The sequence below is a fragment of the Apteryx rowi genome, unplaced genomic scaffold (genome assembly GCF_003343035.1).
Source record: "Apteryx rowi isolate R43461 unplaced genomic scaffold, aptRow1 scaffold_26, whole genome shotgun sequence".
Classification (NCBI taxonomy): Eukaryota; Metazoa; Chordata; class Aves; order Apterygiformes; family Apterygidae; genus Apteryx; species Apteryx rowi.
The window spans coordinates 92,939-111,446 of record NW_020448974.1 but is presented as its reverse complement, the minus strand read 5'-3'; the positions used below and the strand labels follow the sequence as shown (position 1 = coordinate 111,446).

Sequence of the window (18,508 nt, the reverse complement as noted above, 5' to 3'; positions counted from 1 at the left end):
ATGGCGGCAGGCGGCGGCCGTCACGTGACCCCGCCGCGGCGTTGCCAGGCAGCGGCGGACGCGGCCCTGAGAGCGGCTCCCGGAAAGGCCGCGCTTGGGGGAGGGGGGCCCGGACGCCTGGGTCCCCGAGGCGGGGGGGGGGCAAGGGCAGGCTGCCCCCGGGGTCCTCAGCGGCGACAGAATCAGAGAAAGACCCTGAAAAGGCGGTGGTGGCAGCAGCCGCCATGGAGATCGTCTACGTGTACACGAAGAAGCGCAGCGACTTCGGCCGGCCCTGCAACTTCTCCGACCGGCCGGCCGAGGTCACCGTGGACATCCCGCCCGACCCCAGCGCCGCCGACGGCTTCATGGCCAGGAACCCCGTGGACGCCTACGTGCAGCACACCAGCGACATGTCCGAGCACGAGGTAACCCCGGCTGCCCGCCGGTGGCGAGGTCCTCCCGGCCCCCCGGGGACCAGGGGGCCCTGGGTGACACGGCGTCTGAGCCGAGCCGCTGGCCGAAGAGCCACGGTTCCCCGGCTGGAGCCGGCAGCGCTGGAAAACCTGGCTGCGCTTGGGCGCGATGAGCGCCCGGTCGGAGCAGAGCCAGCCATCCGGCTTGGCATCTCACTCCCGCTTCCTCTGTGCCGTCCCCCAGGTCAACACGGAGAGGGTCGAGGTGGAAACCCGCGGCGTAAACCACACGGAGGGGGGCTGGCCCAAAGATATCAACCCGCAGGAGATGGAGCAAACCATTCGCTTCCGGAAGAAAGCGGAGAAGGATGAAAACTACATCAACACCATCACGCACCTCGGCACCGTAAGGCTGCGCCCGCCGGTGCCGGCGCTTCCTCGCCCGCCCGCTGCCGGTTCCCTCGCCGAGGCGGCTCCCAGCGTCCTGGCGCGGGCTCTGACGGTGCTTCCCTGCAGCTGATGGAGCACTGCATCAAGCAGAACAACGCCATCAACATCTACGAGGAGTACTTTGGAGAGGAGGAGACGGACGAGGTGGAAGACGAGCCCCCCTCTGCCAAAACCATCAACGTCATCAGGTAACGCAAGCAGCTGGCCCGGGGCGCTGGGCTCACCGGTCTCTGCAGGTCCACGGTGGGCTGCTGCGCTAGCTGAGTCCTTTGGAGACAAAGGAGGTAGAAAAACTCGTCGGCTTTAGGACAGTGCTGGGTCAGTTTATGGATGGAGAGACCTGCCACAGCCTTGGCCTTGCAGGAGCTGTGCTCAGTAACTCCATCGGCTCCTCGCCTCCCTGCCCTCCGCCCAGGCGCTTTGCTGGTAGGTGCCACAGTCCAGGAAGAGATGCAGCTCTGAGTGTCTTCTAACAGCAGTTTAGGCAAGATCTTGTGTGTGTGTGTGTCTCAAAGATTATTTTCAAATGTCAGGGGCTGTTAGGTCGTTTCTAAAAGTCAGATCCAGTAACTTAATTGGATTCTTAGAAGCATATAACTGGAAAGACTTTATTAAATCACCAACTCTTCTCCCCCCCACCCGGCCCCCCAGAGAATCATTTCCTGCAATCAATACTCAAGGGCTGTGGCTTGTTTTAATTGCGATTCCCACAGTTTCCTTTGGGAAACACTCAACCCAGGGCATGAGAAAGCTGTTAGCAAGCTAATGTCTGTGTTTGATGTTCTGCTGCGAAAAAGGGATCCAAACATAACCAAAAGGACAGCCACGCATCTCTCCTGGCACCCCGATGGATGCAAGAAACTGGCGGTAGCTTATTCCAGCCTGGAGTTCCAGCAAAACGTGAAAGACATGAGCTTTGACTCGTACATCTGGGATCTTGGTAAGGGGAAGAGAAAATTCACCAGTCAGTAATGCTGCCTCTGCRAAAGCACTTTGCACCTTCCGACCATCTCACGGATGTAGCGAAGCCTCACAGCCCTCAGAGGGGGTGAACAGAGGTTTAGTTTCATCTTTGGCCCACAGATCAATGTAGAGAAGGGGAGAAATGGGATCTGAAAGCTGGCCAACAGATGGAAAATAACCACTAAGTTCCCACTCATGAGCTAGAGTACCTGCAACCGGGTCAGGCAACTGAGCCACACTCCTCTTAGGCGGTTCTTATGTTTATGTGGTTCACTTGCCCTTGATTAACAAAGGAAGAGGCAGCAAAGCCCATGTTGAGAATTGCCCTGTTTTACCAAAGAATGTCTCAGCCTTGTTGCTTTTTGGAGTGAAAAATACAAAGAAGAGGGCTGGGATACGGGGGCCTGTCCCTGGGCTGGCAGGCGAGGAGAGGTCAGCTCTCTTTCCTCGTGGCATGGCCAGCGCGCCGGCTGTACCTCATCTGGCGCTGCACGGCACGGCAGCGAGCCAGGCTGGGAAGGGTGGGTTGCGCTCGCCGCGCGGTACCGAAAGGCTGGTTTGGAGGTGGGTGTTGCTTTCCTTTGGGGCTGCCTTCTCACTTTGCTCTTTACTCATCCCTTCTTGGTAGAAAACTCCAACAAGCCGGAGCTGGTTCTCAAGCCGTCATCCCCTCTCGTGAGCCTGGAATACAACCCCAAAGACTCGCACATCCTGGCGGGCGGATGCTACAATGGGCAGATCGGTAAGGAAGATGGATTAGGCGTGAAGCCATATTAATGAGGGACTGGCTTCATTTAATTCGGTGAGAACCTTGTTCCAGCACTTCTGTGCTCAGAAACAACATAACGTCATTAGTGCTGCAGCTGGGAATACCCTGAGCATGGCTCGAAGCCCCGGGGCTTGGTGGGCTGAGGAAATGCATGCGCTCACCTGCACAGGTAACGGGAGGGAAGGGCACCGTGCCTGGGAGCCCAGGTGTGCGCTGCGCTTGGCAGGGATTTACCTGGGCAGCTCCCAAGGGGCTGCATTCGGGAGGAGGCTGCTGGGACTGGCGCACGTTGCCCGGGGCTGCGGGCACACCTACACACATGTCTGAAGAACAGCACGGGACTCCCATGTCCTCAGCTCCGCTTTTCCCTGGAAGCACGCTGGGCCCGTACGGCTGCCCAGCGATCCGCAGGCAGTCGTGCAGTCGGGCCAGCCGGGGTCACAGCAAGAGCGCAGCAGAGATCACCGGATCAGGTAGCCGAGCAGCATGCATTTTGTGCTCCCACGGCCCCGTATCTTGATGTGGCAAAAGCTCGGAAGAGTTGCCGGCATTTCATTTGCTGAGTTGTTTTTACGCTGCTGTTACACATGCTTAGAAAAGGGCCCCTCTTTGCCAGATTCATTTATGGTTTTGTTATTTAGCCAGCCGCATGAGCCCTTTGATTTAATTGCGCTCATTTTGATGTTTTCCTTGCCATTTGCAGCAGCAATCAGATCTGACAGGGCATGCATTACAGGGCTGTTACTGCAYGCTCCGGAGGTGATGAAGGAGAGTGGATTTCACCTCATCCTTCACAGCGCTCCCCAGGCGTGTGGCACAGGCCCAGCAGAGCAGACTCCGTCACGTTCGATTGCCTAATTAGAAGTGAGCAAGAGGGAGCGCGTGCGGCTCGGTGCCATCGTGGCCCAGCTGCCTAACCTTTGCTGGACCGAGGACGGTCCTGCGCCGCGGCCTGCCCTCTGCCATGTGTCGATGCAAAGATAGGGAAAGATGTTTACTGCTGTTCGCACGGGACCTGCCTTCGTTAAGCAGGGACCTTAGGACACGCAGGAGGAGACTGCAGCCAGGGTCAGGTCACACATGTGCTGGTTTTTAGGAGCTGCTGTTTGGAGTTGACAGGGGCTGGGTGCTTAGACTGTGTCTGGTCCTGCTGAAACCCCTTGTGCAGAGCAGGGGCACGCAGTAGGATTAATTGCCTCTGGGGGCTGTAGGACATCTGCCATAGAGAGATCACCACTGAAGAAATGCTCTGATTGTTTAAGATGTTACCACTGTCTAGCTTGGCATCGGCAGCAGGCATTGACCCATCGGCGACCATCATTCTCTCCAGCATGCAGCTGCACTGGTGCAAACTGTCTCCTCTCAGACTGGGCACCCCTTGAGTGATCACAGCAGCAGGATCCCAACCAGCAGGCAGCCTGCATAGTTATTCTGGGGCCGGGAAGTGTACTGTGAACACTGCAATGAGATTTGTGCCCTCTTCTGGCTTCAACAGCGGGGCAGCATCTCCTCGGGAAATGCCAGGGAGTGGCAAGCAAAGGAACAGGGCAAGGGAGCTGGTGCAGATCTTGACAGCTTCTTTTCCTTCCCAGCTTACTGGGACACAAGGAAGGGGGGGCTGCCCGTGGAGGTGTCCACCGTGGAGTTCAGCCACAGGGACCCCGTGTACGGAACGATCTGGCTGCAGTCCAAAACCGGCACCGACTGTTTCTCCGCCTCCACCGACGGGCAGGTAAAGGGCAGGAGCAGGGAAGGTGGCAGGCACTCGCACGCGGCCCATGGCTGGCAGGCGCTGACAGCCCAAAAGAGCTTTCCCTGCCTGTGTGACCAGCCCCCGTGACCAGGGGCTGCCCTGCCATGCCAGCATGGGAACCTGCCCCCAGGCAAGTGATTTGGGCCGGCACAGGGAAGCCCTGCCTGGCTCCAGGGCGCTCAGCTCCCCCAGCACCCACGGCCGCTCCAAGAGCAGCCCCTGACTGCAGCGTCRCTCCTGCTGCTTGTCCCTTGCAGGTCCTGTGGTGGGATATCCGCAAGCTGTCCGAGCCCACCGAGACGTTGGTCTTGGACATCACCCGGAAAGGGCTCCTGGAGAATGCTCTGGGCGCCATCTCGCTGGAGTTTGAGCCGACCATGGTGAGCCTCCCCTGGCCTGGCCTGGCATTGGCGTCACCCTGCCTGCGCACCCCTGGTCTCAAGGGACAGAGGGAGCGTGGCAGGGCATCTGGTGTGCTGCGGGTGGCAGTGTCACCCTGCCGCAGGCACTTCGTGCTCCCCTCCCCAGAGCCTCACTGACAACCTGGGATTTGGTCCCTCCCTGGGAGAGCTGGGGGCTCCGTGGTTGCTGTAAGTGCATCTGCAGGAGAGCGGGGGGCTTTGAGCCGGCCAGCCTCCCTGGGGCACTGCTGAGAATGCAAATTGTCCAGTGTTGGGCTTCGGCTTTCCTTTTCCTCCCGTGCTATTCTCCAAAGTGGTTTCTGCCGAGACAGGGCAAACCAGCTGCAAGCTCTGAGGGATCTCTGCTCCTCCAGCCTGGGCTCCGTGCACATTTTTGTGCACGACAGCCGACAGCGCGGCCCTGCAGAGCCGAGTGCTGGGGCACAGGGGGGCAGCAGTGCCTGAGGACCCAGCTCGGTTGGTTGGCTGCACTTGGAGAGGCCCCTGCAAAGCGAATCCTAACTGGGGCAGGAGCATGAGCCRAACCCAGCGGGGGGACAGTGCCAGGTCACCCCCATGGATGGGGCTCTGCGGGCACAGCGTGGATGTCTGATGCACAGATGCATCAGGAGTCAATCTGTTCCCAGAACCYGGGGTCTTGCTGGCATCGTGGTCCCCAAAGCTCCCAGATCATGCTGGGTACCAGGGCTCTCTTCTCTCCAGACCCTTGCCCCAGCTGGCTCCCCGTGTGCTCTGACAGCAAAGCCCTTCGCTGCCCRACTGTCCCCTGTGCAGTGGGGTCCCCGACCCACTGATGGCTGCTCTCTGCTGCTYCCACCCTCAGCCCACCAAGTTCATGGTGGGTACAGAGCAGGGCATCGTCATCACCTGCAACCGCAAGGCCAAGACACCCCCCGAAAAAATTGCCGGCACCTACAGCGGCCACCATGGGCCTGTCTATGCGCTGGCCAGGAACCCTTTCTACCCAAAATTCTTCCTGACGGTCGGTGACTGGACTGCTCGGATCTGGTCAGAGGAGAACAAAGAATCACCGATTATGTGGACCAAGTAGGTGTCAGTGTGTTTTTGAACCTCTGCAAAAAAATGTTCCTTCTCTGTGCAAAAGCACATTCAAGGCAGATGACCAGCAGGGTCTAGTCTGCTCTGGTCAGGGAGGAGAAGCTGGTGGGACAGTTGCCAAGCCAGAGAGGTGCCAGCGTAGCCAAGGGCGCTGGAACAGGGATGTTCCCAGACCCKCGATCTTGGCTAAAGGCACGTGTTGAACACTGTGTGTGCCGGCCGCAGTGGTGGGGCTGGACTTGAGCCTGTCCCCACTGCAGCTGGGCTCTGAGCAGGTCTGTCRGCAGGTACCACCTCTCCTACCTAACAGATGGGTGCTGGAGCACTGTGAGGCCAGCTGTCTTCTTCACGACCAGAATGGATGGGACGCTGGACATCTGGGACTTCCTCTTCAAGCAGAACGACCCCTCCCTCAGCCTGAAGGTTGGGTCCCGCATGGCCCCTTTTTCCTTCACTCCCGTTCCCTCGATGGGGCTGCCCTCGCACCAGCACCCGCAGCGGGAGCTTGGCAGACCTGCCACACTGCCTGGCAGAGCAGACGGAGCTGGGGATGGAGTTGGGAGCTGGGAGAGTGTGCACAGCCCCATCCTGCTTGTGCTCTGCTCTGGATAAGCTCCATCAAATGGCGGGTGTCCCTTCAACCTTGAGCTGTGCCCGGGGCTTAGTGTGCCCAAAAATTTGTGCTTTAGGACCAAAGAGGTTTTAAACATCCCTTGTAGCCCTTGTTAATGACAGTGGCATTGATGTGCCTCTGCAGGTTGCGCTGCCTGGCCCAGCAGCCTGACTTCCCTCGTGTGGGCATCACAGGGGCTAGGTGATAGCATCTGCCTGTCCTCCCTCCCCAGATCTGCGACGAGCCCCTCTTCAGCCTGCGTCTGCAGGACAACGGGTGCTTCGTCGGCTGCGGCTCGAAGCTGGGCACCGTCACGCTGCTGGAAATCTCCTCCGGGCTCTGCACGCTGCAGAAGAACGAGAAGACCCTGGCCACGGCTGTAGGTGCCCTTCGGGCTGTGAGCTGCTGTGCCAAGCAGAGCGGCTGGACATCTCACGTTGTAGCAAAGCCCTCAGTGTGGCCAGCATGCTGTTGGCCCCGTGCACAGCCCCTCCGCCAGCGCTGCCCGCGAGCAGGCCCTGCCCTGCTTGCGAAGGGGCTGAGCGGAGGGAGGGTGGGCGGCAGGGTGGCCCCATGGCTCCTAGGGCCAGTGGTGCCATCCCCGTGCAGAGCAGGGTCCCCCTGCTCAGCCTCGACACCCCTCAGAGACCCCCCGCTCTCTGCCCCAGATGTTTGAGCGGGAGACAAAGCGAGAGAAGATCCTGGAGGCCCGGCACCGGGAGATGCGGCTGAAGGAGCGCGCCAAGTCGGGGGGCCGGGACGAGGAGGGGAAGGAGGAGAGGCCGGAGGAGAGCCACGACGAGGTGCTCGAGCAGGTCCGCAAAGAGTTCTTCGAGGTCATCGAAGCGGAGCTGCGGAAGAGGGCGCAGGAGGAGGCCAAGCACTTGCGTGCCAAGGTACCGAGGACGGCAGGGACCAGCCAACCACCACAGGCTCCAAAATCCCCGGAGCGGACGGGCAGGCGCTCAGGGAGCATCACCCACGCTTGCGTGGTCTCACTCTCCCCAGGCAGGTGGGAGGCCCTGTCTTGGACCGGATGGGCCCTCACTCCGAACTAACCCAGCCGTAGGGAAAGCCGTAGGGATGGGGGGACAGGGGACGAGGGATTTTCTGAAGTCCTTCCTAAGGACAGCGTGAGGTAGCCGCTGACATGCGGTAAAGCAGCACAACGGGTAGAAAGCTGAGTAGGGAATGGCTGCCATGGGGCAGGGGACATGGGTCAGCCTCTGCTTTTCAGGATAAAGACTATGCAGGTGATATGGGAGAGGAAGAGGAGGAAGGAGAGAGCAAGCTGCCTGAGTACGAAGAAGAAGAGGAGGAGGAGGAGGATGCTACCAAGGTCAGCTAATTCCGGCTTCCTGCCGCTTTCCCCCTCCTTGTTCGGATTGCTGGTCCGTGGCCTGTGGCGCGGGTGCCCACGCGAGGGCACCCAGCCTGACGCCAGCCCTTGCCCAGCCCCGAGCCCTCGTCAGGGCTCTGCCCCGTTCGCCCTCCGTGGGGCTGGCGAGGCGGCGGGGGCGAGCGGCGGCCCTGCGRCCCCTGACCCTGTGCTTGCTCTCTCCGCAGGAGCCATAGCGGGGAAGCGGGACTGGCAGACGGCGGAGAAACCTTTGAGTCGGTCACAGATGCTCCCTGGCCCTTTGCCCTCCCGATTTTTTTCCTTTGGGTGAATAAACAGGAGGTTTCCAAGTCCCATTTCCTGTTTTGTCACAGCGGGGTCGAGCAGAGGGTGGGAAAGTCACGTCCTTTCTCTTTCCCTTCTCCCTTCCTCGGCCTGGGTCAAGGCGTGAAGCCAGCTGCCAACCGTGGCACAGTGCCCCATGGCAGCAGGGATGGTGTGTCCCGCACCGTGCCCCCAGCTGGTCCTCCCCAGGCCGAGGAGCAGCACAGCTCGTGGCAGCAGTGGGGTCCCCGCGCCTGCCYCCCGGGCTTCTCCTGCCCTCTGCTCCCCGACGCGGCACCGTGCCTTTTCCAGGCTGCAGGGGCAATGCCGAGGGCAGCCCTGCTCATCGCGCATCCTCATTTACTTTGGTCCTTGCGGGAGAGGCGGCGGTGCCAAGAGCCGGGGTTATCAGCGCCGAGTAAACACAGCCCGGCTGTTATCGCGGAGCCGCCGACCTGCCTGCTTACCCGCGGGTCAATTATTAATGAGCTGGCGGTCGGGCTCCCGCGCGGCCCAGCTGGCGCCAGGGGGATGGGGCGGCCGCGCTCGCAGCATCCCCGTGCCGGGGTTCGGGATGAGCCCTCCCGGGAGGGGTCTCCCCGCTGCCTGGGGCTGGCGGGGACGGGGTGCGCAGTCCCCCAGCCCTGAGCTGCACGCTGCCGCCGTCCCTGCGCTGCCGGCTGCCGGCCCATCGTCCTGTCCCCGCTCAGGGCCCGGGGCCGCGTTTTCCAGCCGTGCCGTCYGTGCAGGGTTATGGCTCTTCAGGATCCCTAGATCCCCTGCAGGATCCCCAGATCGCGGCGCTGCTGTTTGCTTAACCACAGCTCAGATTGGTTCCCGTCACCTTCTGCTGCGTTCGAGATGGAGGCCAGCGCGGGCGCCTGCGCTCGGACCAGCCGCGCTCGCCCGCGAGCGATGGGCTTCCCCGCTCCTTTCCCTGGTCGGCACGTGCCGGACCGCTAGAKCCCGGCACCAGCCAAGCGGCTCAGGAAGGGCCAGCCCTAAATGCACCAGGGGAGGGAGGTGGAAAGGCATCTCGGTGAGCCCTGCACCTTGCACCGACCATGCACCGTGCGGGGCAGGCGCGTTGCCCCCTCGGCCCCCTCTGCCCGTGGCCAGCCCTGCCTGGCCCCGTGCGCTGCCGAACGGGGGTGGCGGGTGCCACCGGGGGAGGGCGCGGAGCAGGGCAGTAGCCAGCGCCGCTCACCGCCRGCCGCTGTGTCAACAGGAGCCGGCCGCGCTGCCCGTTGTTGTGTACAGTTTGACCATCTCCAGGGGACCGGCGTGCCGGGGAGGCTGAGCTGGGCAGGGAAACGCAGCCTCCCCCGGGGCCCTGCCGGGAGGGCGGAGGGGTCAGTCCCCATCCCCGGTGCTCTGCTAGTGCCCGGGGAAGRGAAAGGGCCGGCTGGGCTGCGGGTGCCCCGCGGCGTCCTCCCGGCTGTGCAGCGCCTGCTCCCTGCGGTGCTGCAGGGTGTTTCGGGACCGGGCGCAAGGGACGGAGCGGGGGACAGCGTGCCCCATGCCCCCACGCACCGGCTCCCCTCGACCCCCGTGTCCTGGTGAGGACATGAAGGCTCCGGGGGACACGGAGGACCAGCAGCTCACGGTGAGTCCTGGCGGGTGACGGGGTCTGTGGGTGCACCGGTCCGGAGGGCTTTGGGACACGGAGAGGCTGCGAAGGGGGCGAGCGGGAGCCTGCAGGGTGCAGAGCGTGCTCCCCCCCTCCATGCATCACTCACCCATTCCCATGGGATCCCCAGGCTGTGCCGTCCTCGCTGCCTGCGTCAGCGGGGTGCAGCGTGCCTCGAGCACCCCTCACCCGGGTGTCCGGTCACCCCGGGCTCCTTCCCAGCCGGCATCCCTCGCGGCTCCGCGGCGGAGCGGGGCCCGGTGCCAGTGGGAGGGCGGGCTGCCCGGGCTGCCCCTTTAAGGCTGGTCCCGGTGGTGTTCGCTTTCTTCCCAGGAAAATGAAGCTCTAATTGCTGCGCTGGGCATGGGAGGGTCTCGGGGGCCGGCGATGCCTCGGGTGCCGGGGCAGCCCGCCGCCAGCCCGCCACCGCGGCGCCCAGCCTGGCGTGCCGACGGCCGCCAGCCCCCCGGGCACCCGGCGATGGCCCGTGTGCAGGTGCCGCGTCCCCCAGCCCCACCACTGCCACCGCCGCTGCCACCGCCACTGCCGCCCCACGCTCACCGGCCCCTGTCTTGCAGGTGGCTCTTCGCATCCGGCCCCTGAGCGCGGCCGAGCTGGAGGAAGGCGCCAGCCTCATCGCCCACTGCCTGGACGAGCAGGTACGGCCGTGGCCGGTGCCATCGGGATGGAGAGACCCCCGGCGGGGACGCGGAGCCAGGGCCACTGCTAGCCTCGGGTGTCCCTGCGCTGTCGCAGCCCCTGCAGCAGGGCAGGACACGCCGGGGGCTCCGGGGCCAGGTCTGCGGCGGGGAGGGACAGGGCTTGTTGCAGGCTCTTGGTCTGTGCCTGCTTCCGTGTCCCTGTTCCCGGTGTTTGGGGTGGTGGGGTGTGCAGCCCCCAGGCCGTGCAGGAGACCCTGCAACAGCCAGCAGCACGAGGGGACCCCTGGGGGCTCCGGAGGCTGCTTTGGGTGGGAGCATCCCATTCCTGCAGCGCCCAGGTTGCCCATCCCCGTCCCCCAGCCCGAGCCCGTCGGGGGCTGCACGCCTAGGGGGTCTGGGCAGCGAGGGAGAGTAGGGCAGGCTGTGCCGGAGTGACTTGCGTTGCCGGAAAAGTCAAAATCTGCATTGCAACGGGATATGGCAGGGATGCCGGGAGCCGCGGCGGGGGCGGCGCAAGGTGGGCCCCCCCCCCCCCGAACGGGGTCCCTGCGGGGTGCCGGCACCCCATCCCGGGCCAGAGGTGCCCGGGCAGCGGGCACCATCCTGGATCGTGCTCACAGCAGTGCTGCCGTGCCCAGGTCCGTGCGCACCGCGCTCTGCCGGGCCGGCAGGTCCCCTGGCACTGTGCACAGCGCTGGCGCTGAGCCCCGCTCGGGGACAAAGGGCCGATTGAGGAGGCGCGGAGGGCCCCGCCGCCGCGGCCCCGTGCCGGCAGCACCGGCACCGCCGGCAGCCCCGCTCACCACCTGCCGCCCCGGCTCGGAGGGGACGCCGGCCCCCCCCGGCTCCAGCGCCGTGCGGGAATGTCTGCAGGCTCCTGCAAGGGCTCGGCCCCACGGCAGCCTGGGAGCACGTCCCACTGCCTCCCTGCTGCCCCCCGGCTCCGTCCCTCTGGGGTCCCAGCAGGAACACGGGGAACGGGGACCRCTCCAAGCACGTTTGCCATGGGAAATGCAGGGTCTCCAGGAGGGAGCACCGGGGAAGAGGCAGCTCCAGCCCGGACCCCCGCCGTGCTCCGGCCCAGCTGCTCGCTCCCCCCCCCGGCTCCTCGGGGCGCCCAGGCCAGCCGGCAGCGAGCAATTGCATTACCCGGCCCTTCGCCAGCGCCCAGGCTCTGAAATCCGACTCCCACCTGGGTCCCCTTGGGACACCGGGAACCCGATCGCCCGCGGGGCCAGGGCCGGGGCCGGGACGCGCTGGCGGCTGATGATGGACCCTCCGCGGGGCCCCTCGCCGCCGGGCCCTGGACCCGCCGCCGCTGGGACCGAGCTGCTCGTTGGACGCTCTCCCACGCATCCGGGCTGCGGCATGCCGGATACGGGGGCAGCGCTGCGGGGGGAAACCCAGCATCCGGGCTGGAGAGAGCGTCCCAATGCATCCGTCTGCCCATGCCCACACCGCCAACCCAGGGGCTCCCAGCCGCTCGTTAGACCTCAGGGTCCGGCCGGGTGCCAATTAGCGCCGTTAACGGCCATGCAACGCCCAGCCAGGCCCCTGGGTCAGCCCTGCAGGCGCCGCGGCTCCGTGCCCGGCTCCAGCCCCGCTCGCGGCCCCCCGGCAGGTCGTGGTGCTGCGCGACCCCATGGAGGACCCCGATGACGTCCTGCGAGCCAACCGCTCCCGGGAGAAATCCTACGTCTTCGACGTGGCCTTCGACTCCACGGCCACCCAGGTGGGGTCTGGGGGGACGTGGGTCTGGGGGCAGCACGTGGGTCCGGGGGGCAGGCAGGGGACAGAGGGTGCAGGGGACGTGCCCTGGGGTATCTCACCCTCCCGCAGGAGACCGTGTACCGTGCCACCACCCGGGGCCTCGTCGCTGGTGTCATCTCCGGCTACAACGCCACTGTCTTCGCCTACGGCCCCACCGGTGAGGGGCGACGGGGGCCCTGCGGCCCTGGGAGCGGGGCAGCCCCACGGCGGATGGGGGGGGGGGTCCCGGCCCCACGCCAGCCCCACGCCAGCCCCACGCCAGCCCCCTGCTCTCCCCCAGGCTGCGGGAAGACCTACACCATGCTGGGCACGGACCGCGAGCCCGGCATCTACGCCCGGACCCTCGGTGACCTCTTCCAGGCCATCGAGGACACCAGTGGCAACATGGACTACGAGGTCTCCATGTCCTACCTCGAGGTGTGGGCGGCACGGGGGGGGACACACCGGGGACGTCCCCCTGTCCCGTGCAGCCCTGCCGGGTGATGCTGCCCCAAGCAGGGCGTCTTTGSGTGCCGGGGCGATGGGCGAGGGACGCTGCGCCCCGGCCGGTCCCCTACGCCGGGCAGGACGTGCCCAGCTCCTTCTCCCTGCCCAGATCTACAACGAGATGATCCGGGACCTGCTGAACCCCTCGCTGGGCTACCTGGAGCTGCGGGAGGACTCCAAGGGCGTCATCCAGGTGGCTGGCATCACCGAGGTCTCGGCCATCAACGCCGAGGAGGTGAGCGGACGTCGGGAGGGGACGTCGGGAGGGGACGCCGTGGCACGGAGGCGGCGAGTCCCCCCCCGGCGCTGCCCGTCTCCCCCAGGTCATGCAGCTGCTGCTGAAGGGCAACAAGCAGCGGACGCAGGAGCCCACGGCCGCCAACCGCACCTCGTCGCGCTCCCACGCGGTGCTGCAGGTCTCCGTGCGCCAGCGCAGCCGCCGGGGCGGCGCGGTCCGCCTGGGCCGCCTCTTCATGATCGACCTGGCGGGCTCGGAGCGGGCGGCGCAGGTAGGAGCCGGGGAGCCGCCGCGGCCGGGACCGGCGGCACGGCCACCCCGCTGCCCCCGGCGCTGCTCTCCCTCGCCAGACCCAGAACCGCGGGCAGAGGATGAAGGAGGGAGCGCACATCAACAGGTCGCTGCTGGCCCTGGGCAACTGCATCAACGCCCTGAGCGACAAGGCGAGCAATAAGTACGTCAACTACCGCGACAGCAAGCTCACCCGCCTGCTCAAGGTGCGGCGGCGCGGGGCTCCGCGGGTGGGCACGGCTGGCCCAGGCTGGACCCCCCCCCCCGGCCCGGCCCCTCTCACCGATGATCCCCGCGGCCAGGACTCCCTCGGCGGCAACAGCCGCACGGTCATGATAGCCCACATCAGCCCGGCCAGCACCGCCTTCGAGGAGTCGCGCAGCACCCTCACCTACGCCGACCGGGCCAGGAGCATCAGGACCACGGTGGGACCCCGCTCCCCCGCTGCGCRCCAGCCCTCTCCCACCCCTCCGCCGGCTGCGTGGAAGCCGTGCCGCGTCGGCAGCGTGGCACCAGCTGCGCAGCGCCTGGGGCAGCCGAGCGGCCCCCGCCGGGGAGGGCAGGAGGTGTTCGCCCTGACGCTGCCTCGCTGGCCCCAGAGCAGGGACTCCGTGCAGGGACCTGCTCAGGGACCTGCTCCATGAGCCATGACCCACTTGGGAACCTGCTCTGGGACCTGCTCCATGAGCTGTGTCCTGCTTGGGGACCTGCTCCATGAGCCATGCCCTGCTCAGGGACCTGCTGGGGACCTGCTCCATGAGTTGTGCTCTGCTCAGGAATGTGCTTGAGTACCTGCTCCATGAGCCGTGCCCTGCTCGGGAATCTGCTCAGGGACCTGCTCCATGAGCTGTGTCCTGCTTGGGGACCTGCTCAGGGACCTGCTCCATGAGTTGTGCCCTGCTCAGGGACCTGCTCAGGGACCTGCTCCATGAGCCGTGCCCTGCTTGGGGAGCTGCTTGTGGTCCCTACTTCGGGACTTGCTTGGGGTCCCGCACCACCAGCCGTACCCCGCTCAGGGACCCTGCTGGGGGGACGCGCTCTGCTCGGGGCGATGGGGTGCCCCAGCCCCGCTCACGCCGGGTCCCCATCCCAGGTGAGGAGGAACCTGCTCAGCGTCTCGTACCACGTGGCGCAGTACGGCAGCATCGTCGCCGACCTCCGCAGGGAGATCCAGCACCTCAAGAGCCGCRTGGACGCCGAGCCGGGGCGCCCGGCGCAGGGCAAGCGCGGGGACATCCGCTACGTCCAGGGTAGGTCCCGGCCGTGCCCTTGCCCTCCGCCGGATGGGGAAGCCGCCGGCCCTGACGTCCCCGTGGCCCCAGCCCAGGTCCGGCTGCAGGGCGCCGGCGGCGAGCGTCCGGAGCCGGGCCGCCTGCGCGAGGAGCTGCTGGGCGCCTGCCGCGAGCAGGAGGCCCTGCGCCGCCTCCTCCTCGAGCTGGAGGGCACCGCGCTGCACGCCCGCCTGGAGGCCTCCCGCCACCTCCTCACCCTCGCCCGGTAAGCGGGGCGCACGGCCCCCCGCGCCAATGGGGACGGGGTCCCTCAGCCCCCCGGGCGGGCGGTGAGTCCGTCTCCCCCTCGCCGCAGTTGGGACCAGAAGACGCGGCGGGGCCGGCAGAGGAGCRAGGGGGGGAGGAAGGATCCGTACGGCCCCGGCGACAGCGAGCGGGACTCGGACACGGGGGACGACCAGTCGGACGTGCCGGAGCCGCCCAGCATGGCTGCGGCCCGTGAGAGCATCGTGGCCCTCATGGAGGAGCAGAGCCGGCTCCAGGAGCAGAAGGTTTGGCAGCCCCATCCCTGGTGCCCACAGCCGAAATGCATGTCACCAGGGAGCTGAGTTTGACAGGTCTCAGCCCAGCAACATGTGCTCTCTGGCAGCTCTGCTTGCATGCGCAGGCTGGAGTTTGGGTCAGGCACGAGGGTCCCTGGCAGGACACGGTGGGTGCCCTGAGTGGGGGGTGCTGGCCATGGGGCAGGGATGCCGGTCCCGTGCAAGGATGCCGGTCCCATGCAGGGGTGCCGGTCCCGTGCAGGGGTGCCGGTCCCATGCAGGGGTGCCGGTCCCGTGCAAGGATGCCAGTCCCGTGCAGGGGTGCTGGTCCCATGCAGGGGTGCTGGCCGCGGGGCGGGATTGCTGAGCCCGCCGCATGCCCGCAGGCAGAGCTGGAGCGGCACTTCCGGGAGAGCCAGCAGCGCGCGCGGCGCCTGGAGGAGGCCCTGCCGTGCTGGAGCGGCTCGGAGGAGCAGCGGGAAGTGCTGGGCCTGCTGCGCCGGGTGCACGAGCTGCAGCTGGAGAACGCGGAGACGCAGTCCCGCACCCTGCTCGAGGGCGGCCCGCTGCACCCGCCGGCCGCCGTGCTGCAGCGCTTCGACCGGCACCGTGCCCTCTGCGCCYGCATCATCCGGCAGCAGCGGCAGCTCATCGCCGGTGCGCCCCTCCCGCGGCTGCGAGGCCGTGACGTTACAGGCCCTGTCACGATAGGCCACGTTGCGACGTGTTGGGATGCAGCGCGGCCCCGTCACTGCGTGTTCGCGCTGCAGCGTTGCGCTGCCGTGCCGCGGCAAAGCAGTGGCTTCTCCCGGCACCGTCCCGCCAGGGAGCGGGTGCAGGCAGTCGCTGCGCGCTTCTATCGTGACATAAGGGTCTATGGCCGTGCTGTCAYGATGGGAGCCCTGCCCGGCATCACGTCGGGGTCGTTGCAATAGGACGCCGTGGGGCAGTGCCGCCGCGGAGCCGGGGGGCCGCAGGGCGGGGGGCAGCCCTCACCCTGCGCTCCCCCCCTCCCCGGCAGACCACGGGCTGTCGGTGCCRCGGCGGCTGCAGGAGCTCTACGAGACGTACCGGCGGGAGCTGGCGGGGGGCCCGGAGCGCCGCGTCGCCCCGAAGGTACGGCCGGGGACTCGGCCCCATCGCCCGGCCCCGGGGCAGGGCCGCCGCTCACCCCGCTGCCCCCCTGCCCAGGGCACCCCCCTGCCCCGCATCCCGCAGGCGCCCGGCGCTGGGAGCCTGTCAGCCGCCAACCAGCCCAGCGCGGGGACACGGGGGCCCCGGCGGGACGCCCTCCCGCCCCTGCTCCCYGGGGCGCGCAGGTAGGTTTGCAGAGCCCGGCCCGGGCGCGCACAGCGCTGCACGCGCACCCCGTGGCCGTGCCGCAGGGTAAGGGGCGTCCCCTCCGCAGCGGCGACCTGGCGTTCAAACCGAGCCCGCGGGCACGGCGCAGAGGGATCGTGGCGATGCCCACGCCACCTCCCGCCGACGGCACAGCGCTCCCGGAGGTGAGCAGGGCCGTGCCGCCGTGCCCGAGCCCCGGCACTGCTGGGATGGGGACGCGGCGGCTCAGCGTGCCCGTCCCTCCGGCAGTGCCCACCACGGGCCAGCCTGGCCAGCTGGAGCAGCCAGCACAACTCCTCGCCGGGCAGCGGCAGCGGCTCCGAGGCGGCTCCGGGGCGCGGAGCCGAGCAGCACGGCCAGCAGGCGCGGGAGCTGCAGCAGCCACCGGCCCCCGTGTCCGGCAGCACCAAGAGCATCACGGCGGAGGCCGCCCGGCGCCGCTGCTGCCGGCTGCTCAGTGCCCGCTGGAGCCYGCCGGAGCCACCACCGGAGCGGAGCAGGCTGCCCTCGTGCGAGGACAGCCCGGCCAGCAGCGCGGCGGGGACAGTGCTCCGCTGGGTCCAGGCGCGCAAGAAGGGCGGCAAGAAGCCGGAGAAGAGGGAAGAGTCACTGGATGCCAAAAGGAGGAAGAGGCGGTCGCGGTCCTTCGAGGTCACCGGCCGGCGGGTAGGTGCCAGCGCGGAGCGGCCTYTCCGTGCCGCTCTCCGCGCCCTGGGGAGGACGGCACGGGGCGAAGGCCACCGAGAGCTCCCTTCACCTGCCTTTTGCCCCCTGCCTGGTACCACATCCGCGCCCGGCCCCGATCCCCTGCCCACGGCCCCTCCGTGTCTCGCAGCTCGCGGACCCCAAGGACGCCACGCCGCRGCCCCTCGCGCTGCACAGCAGCTCCGAGCACGCGGCGCCGGCGATGCCCGGGGCGAGGGTCCCGCAGAGCCAGCTCGCCGGTGAGCCCGTCCGCCCCGCCGCCGAACCCCAGCCCCGCCGCCGGCAGCCCTGCCCCGGTGTGGGACTCGCACCCCGGGGTGCTGCTGACCTCCCCCCTTCTCCCCCAGGTCGTGGGGACTCGGCGCTGCCTGCCCCCCTCCGCCTCCCCGCCAGCGTGAAGACGGGCCGGAGGCACTGAGCCCAGCGCCCGGCCGTGCCAAGSCAGCGGGGCTGAGCGCCCGCCCCAGCACCGCGCAGGAGCCCCCGCTGCACCCCGCGTCCGTATGGCCCCGGCGCCCCAGGGGGTCTCGTGCAGCCCCGCGGTGCCAAGCCTGCTGCCGGGGTGTCCGTCCCGGCCCCGCGGRAAGAGCACGGTGCTCGGAGGGGCTCCCCGGGGTCCCCCGGAGCAGCCGCGCTTATCCAGCCCTCTCCAAGCTCGGCTGGCTCCGGTGCTTAGCAAACACCCCCCCCCCTTGCCAAGCTGACCCTGAAGCATGGACCTGAGGCCCCGGGGATGGACGCAGCTGTGCCGGGATGTGACCACGGCYAGAGCCTGCCGGCAGCCCTGGGAAGGGCCCGCGCGGATGCACAGATGTGTTCGCCACGCCGGGGGGATGCAGCCAGTTGCCCAGCGCCGCCGTGGACCGAGGGGGCTGYTTGGCGCAGGGTGTCCCGGGGGGTTTTATCCTTCCTAAGGGTTGCATTAAACGGAGCCTGGCTGAGCCCGGGAGCGGTGCGAGCGCAGCCCACCACATCCAGCCCCGCCAGCCCCCCGGCAAGGGGAAAAACCCCATGGACGCTCCCGCGCTCGTTTTCTGCCTTTATTAGGAACGGGGGTGAGGGGTGTCCGGCCCCGGCAGGGATCGGCCGGCTGCTGGCCCCAAGCTGGCGTTGCAGCCCCGCCGGGGAGGCACCCGGATCGCTCGCCCCAGCCCGGGCCTGTGCCCCCGCTCGCCCACCGAGCCCCGGGGCTCTGCCACCGGCGGCACAGAGGGACCCCCACGCAGGGGGGGTATCACCGTCATCATCCTCGTGCCCAGGACGGCGGGAGGGGGCTGAGCCTGCGGCGCAGACCCTGCGTTTCACCTCCTGCACCGCCAGGACAGGGACCCCCATCCCCAGCGCCCCGCCGGCACTGGGAATGGCAGGCATCGACAGGGCGATCCGAAAGGGGTGGTGGGGGGGGGGATTGGCCCGGCACGGGGACCTCCGTCTACCTACGAAAGGGAGGAAAAAAGTGAGGGGGAGCCCCCCGGCGTGCGGGCACGGCCGGCCCGCGAGGCCGGGGCCAGTCCCGGCGGGATC

General features: G+C 67.4%; 2 protein-coding genes across 3 annotated transcripts; both read left to right on the top strand.

Moving 5' to 3' along the window:
* Positions 1-138: 138 nt before the first annotated feature.
* DNAI2 (dynein axonemal intermediate chain 2) lies at positions 139-8,113 on the top strand. 2 transcript variants are annotated; one of them, XM_026067493.1, is made up of 13 exons: positions 139-407; positions 640-801; positions 912-1,033; positions 1,643-1,785; positions 2,437-2,550; positions 4,170-4,309; positions 4,588-4,710; positions 5,576-5,799; positions 6,099-6,234; positions 6,657-6,803; positions 7,093-7,320; positions 7,662-7,763; positions 7,991-8,113. In XM_026067493.1, the coding sequence occupies exons 1-13, from the start codon at positions 225-227 to the stop codon at positions 7,997-7,999; spliced, it is 1,833 nt and encodes a 610-aa protein (XP_025923278.1). In that variant the 5' UTR covers positions 139-224; the 3' UTR covers positions 8,000-8,113. The 2 variants fall into 2 exon arrangements, with proteins under 2 accessions (XP_025923278.1, XP_025923279.1); XM_026067494.1 differs by lacking the exons at positions 7,662-7,763; positions 7,991-8,113 and having other exon boundaries at positions 6,122-6,234; positions 7,093-7,182.
* Positions 8,114-9,654: 1,541 nt separating this feature from the next.
* KIF19 (kinesin family member 19) lies at positions 9,655-17,395 on the top strand. Its single transcript, XM_026067649.1, has 16 exons — positions 9,655-9,693; positions 10,296-10,376; positions 12,001-12,111; positions 12,219-12,306; positions 12,430-12,566; positions 12,745-12,870; positions 12,959-13,144; positions 13,224-13,370; positions 13,467-13,589; positions 14,258-14,414; positions 14,487-14,661; positions 14,752-14,947; positions 15,325-15,595; positions 15,960-16,054; positions 16,529-16,945; positions 17,332-17,395. The coding sequence occupies exons 1-16, from the start codon at positions 9,655-9,657 to the stop codon at positions 17,380-17,382; spliced, it is 2,400 nt and encodes a 799-aa protein (XP_025923434.1). The 3' UTR covers positions 17,383-17,395.
* Positions 17,396-18,508: the final 1,113 nt, after the last annotated feature.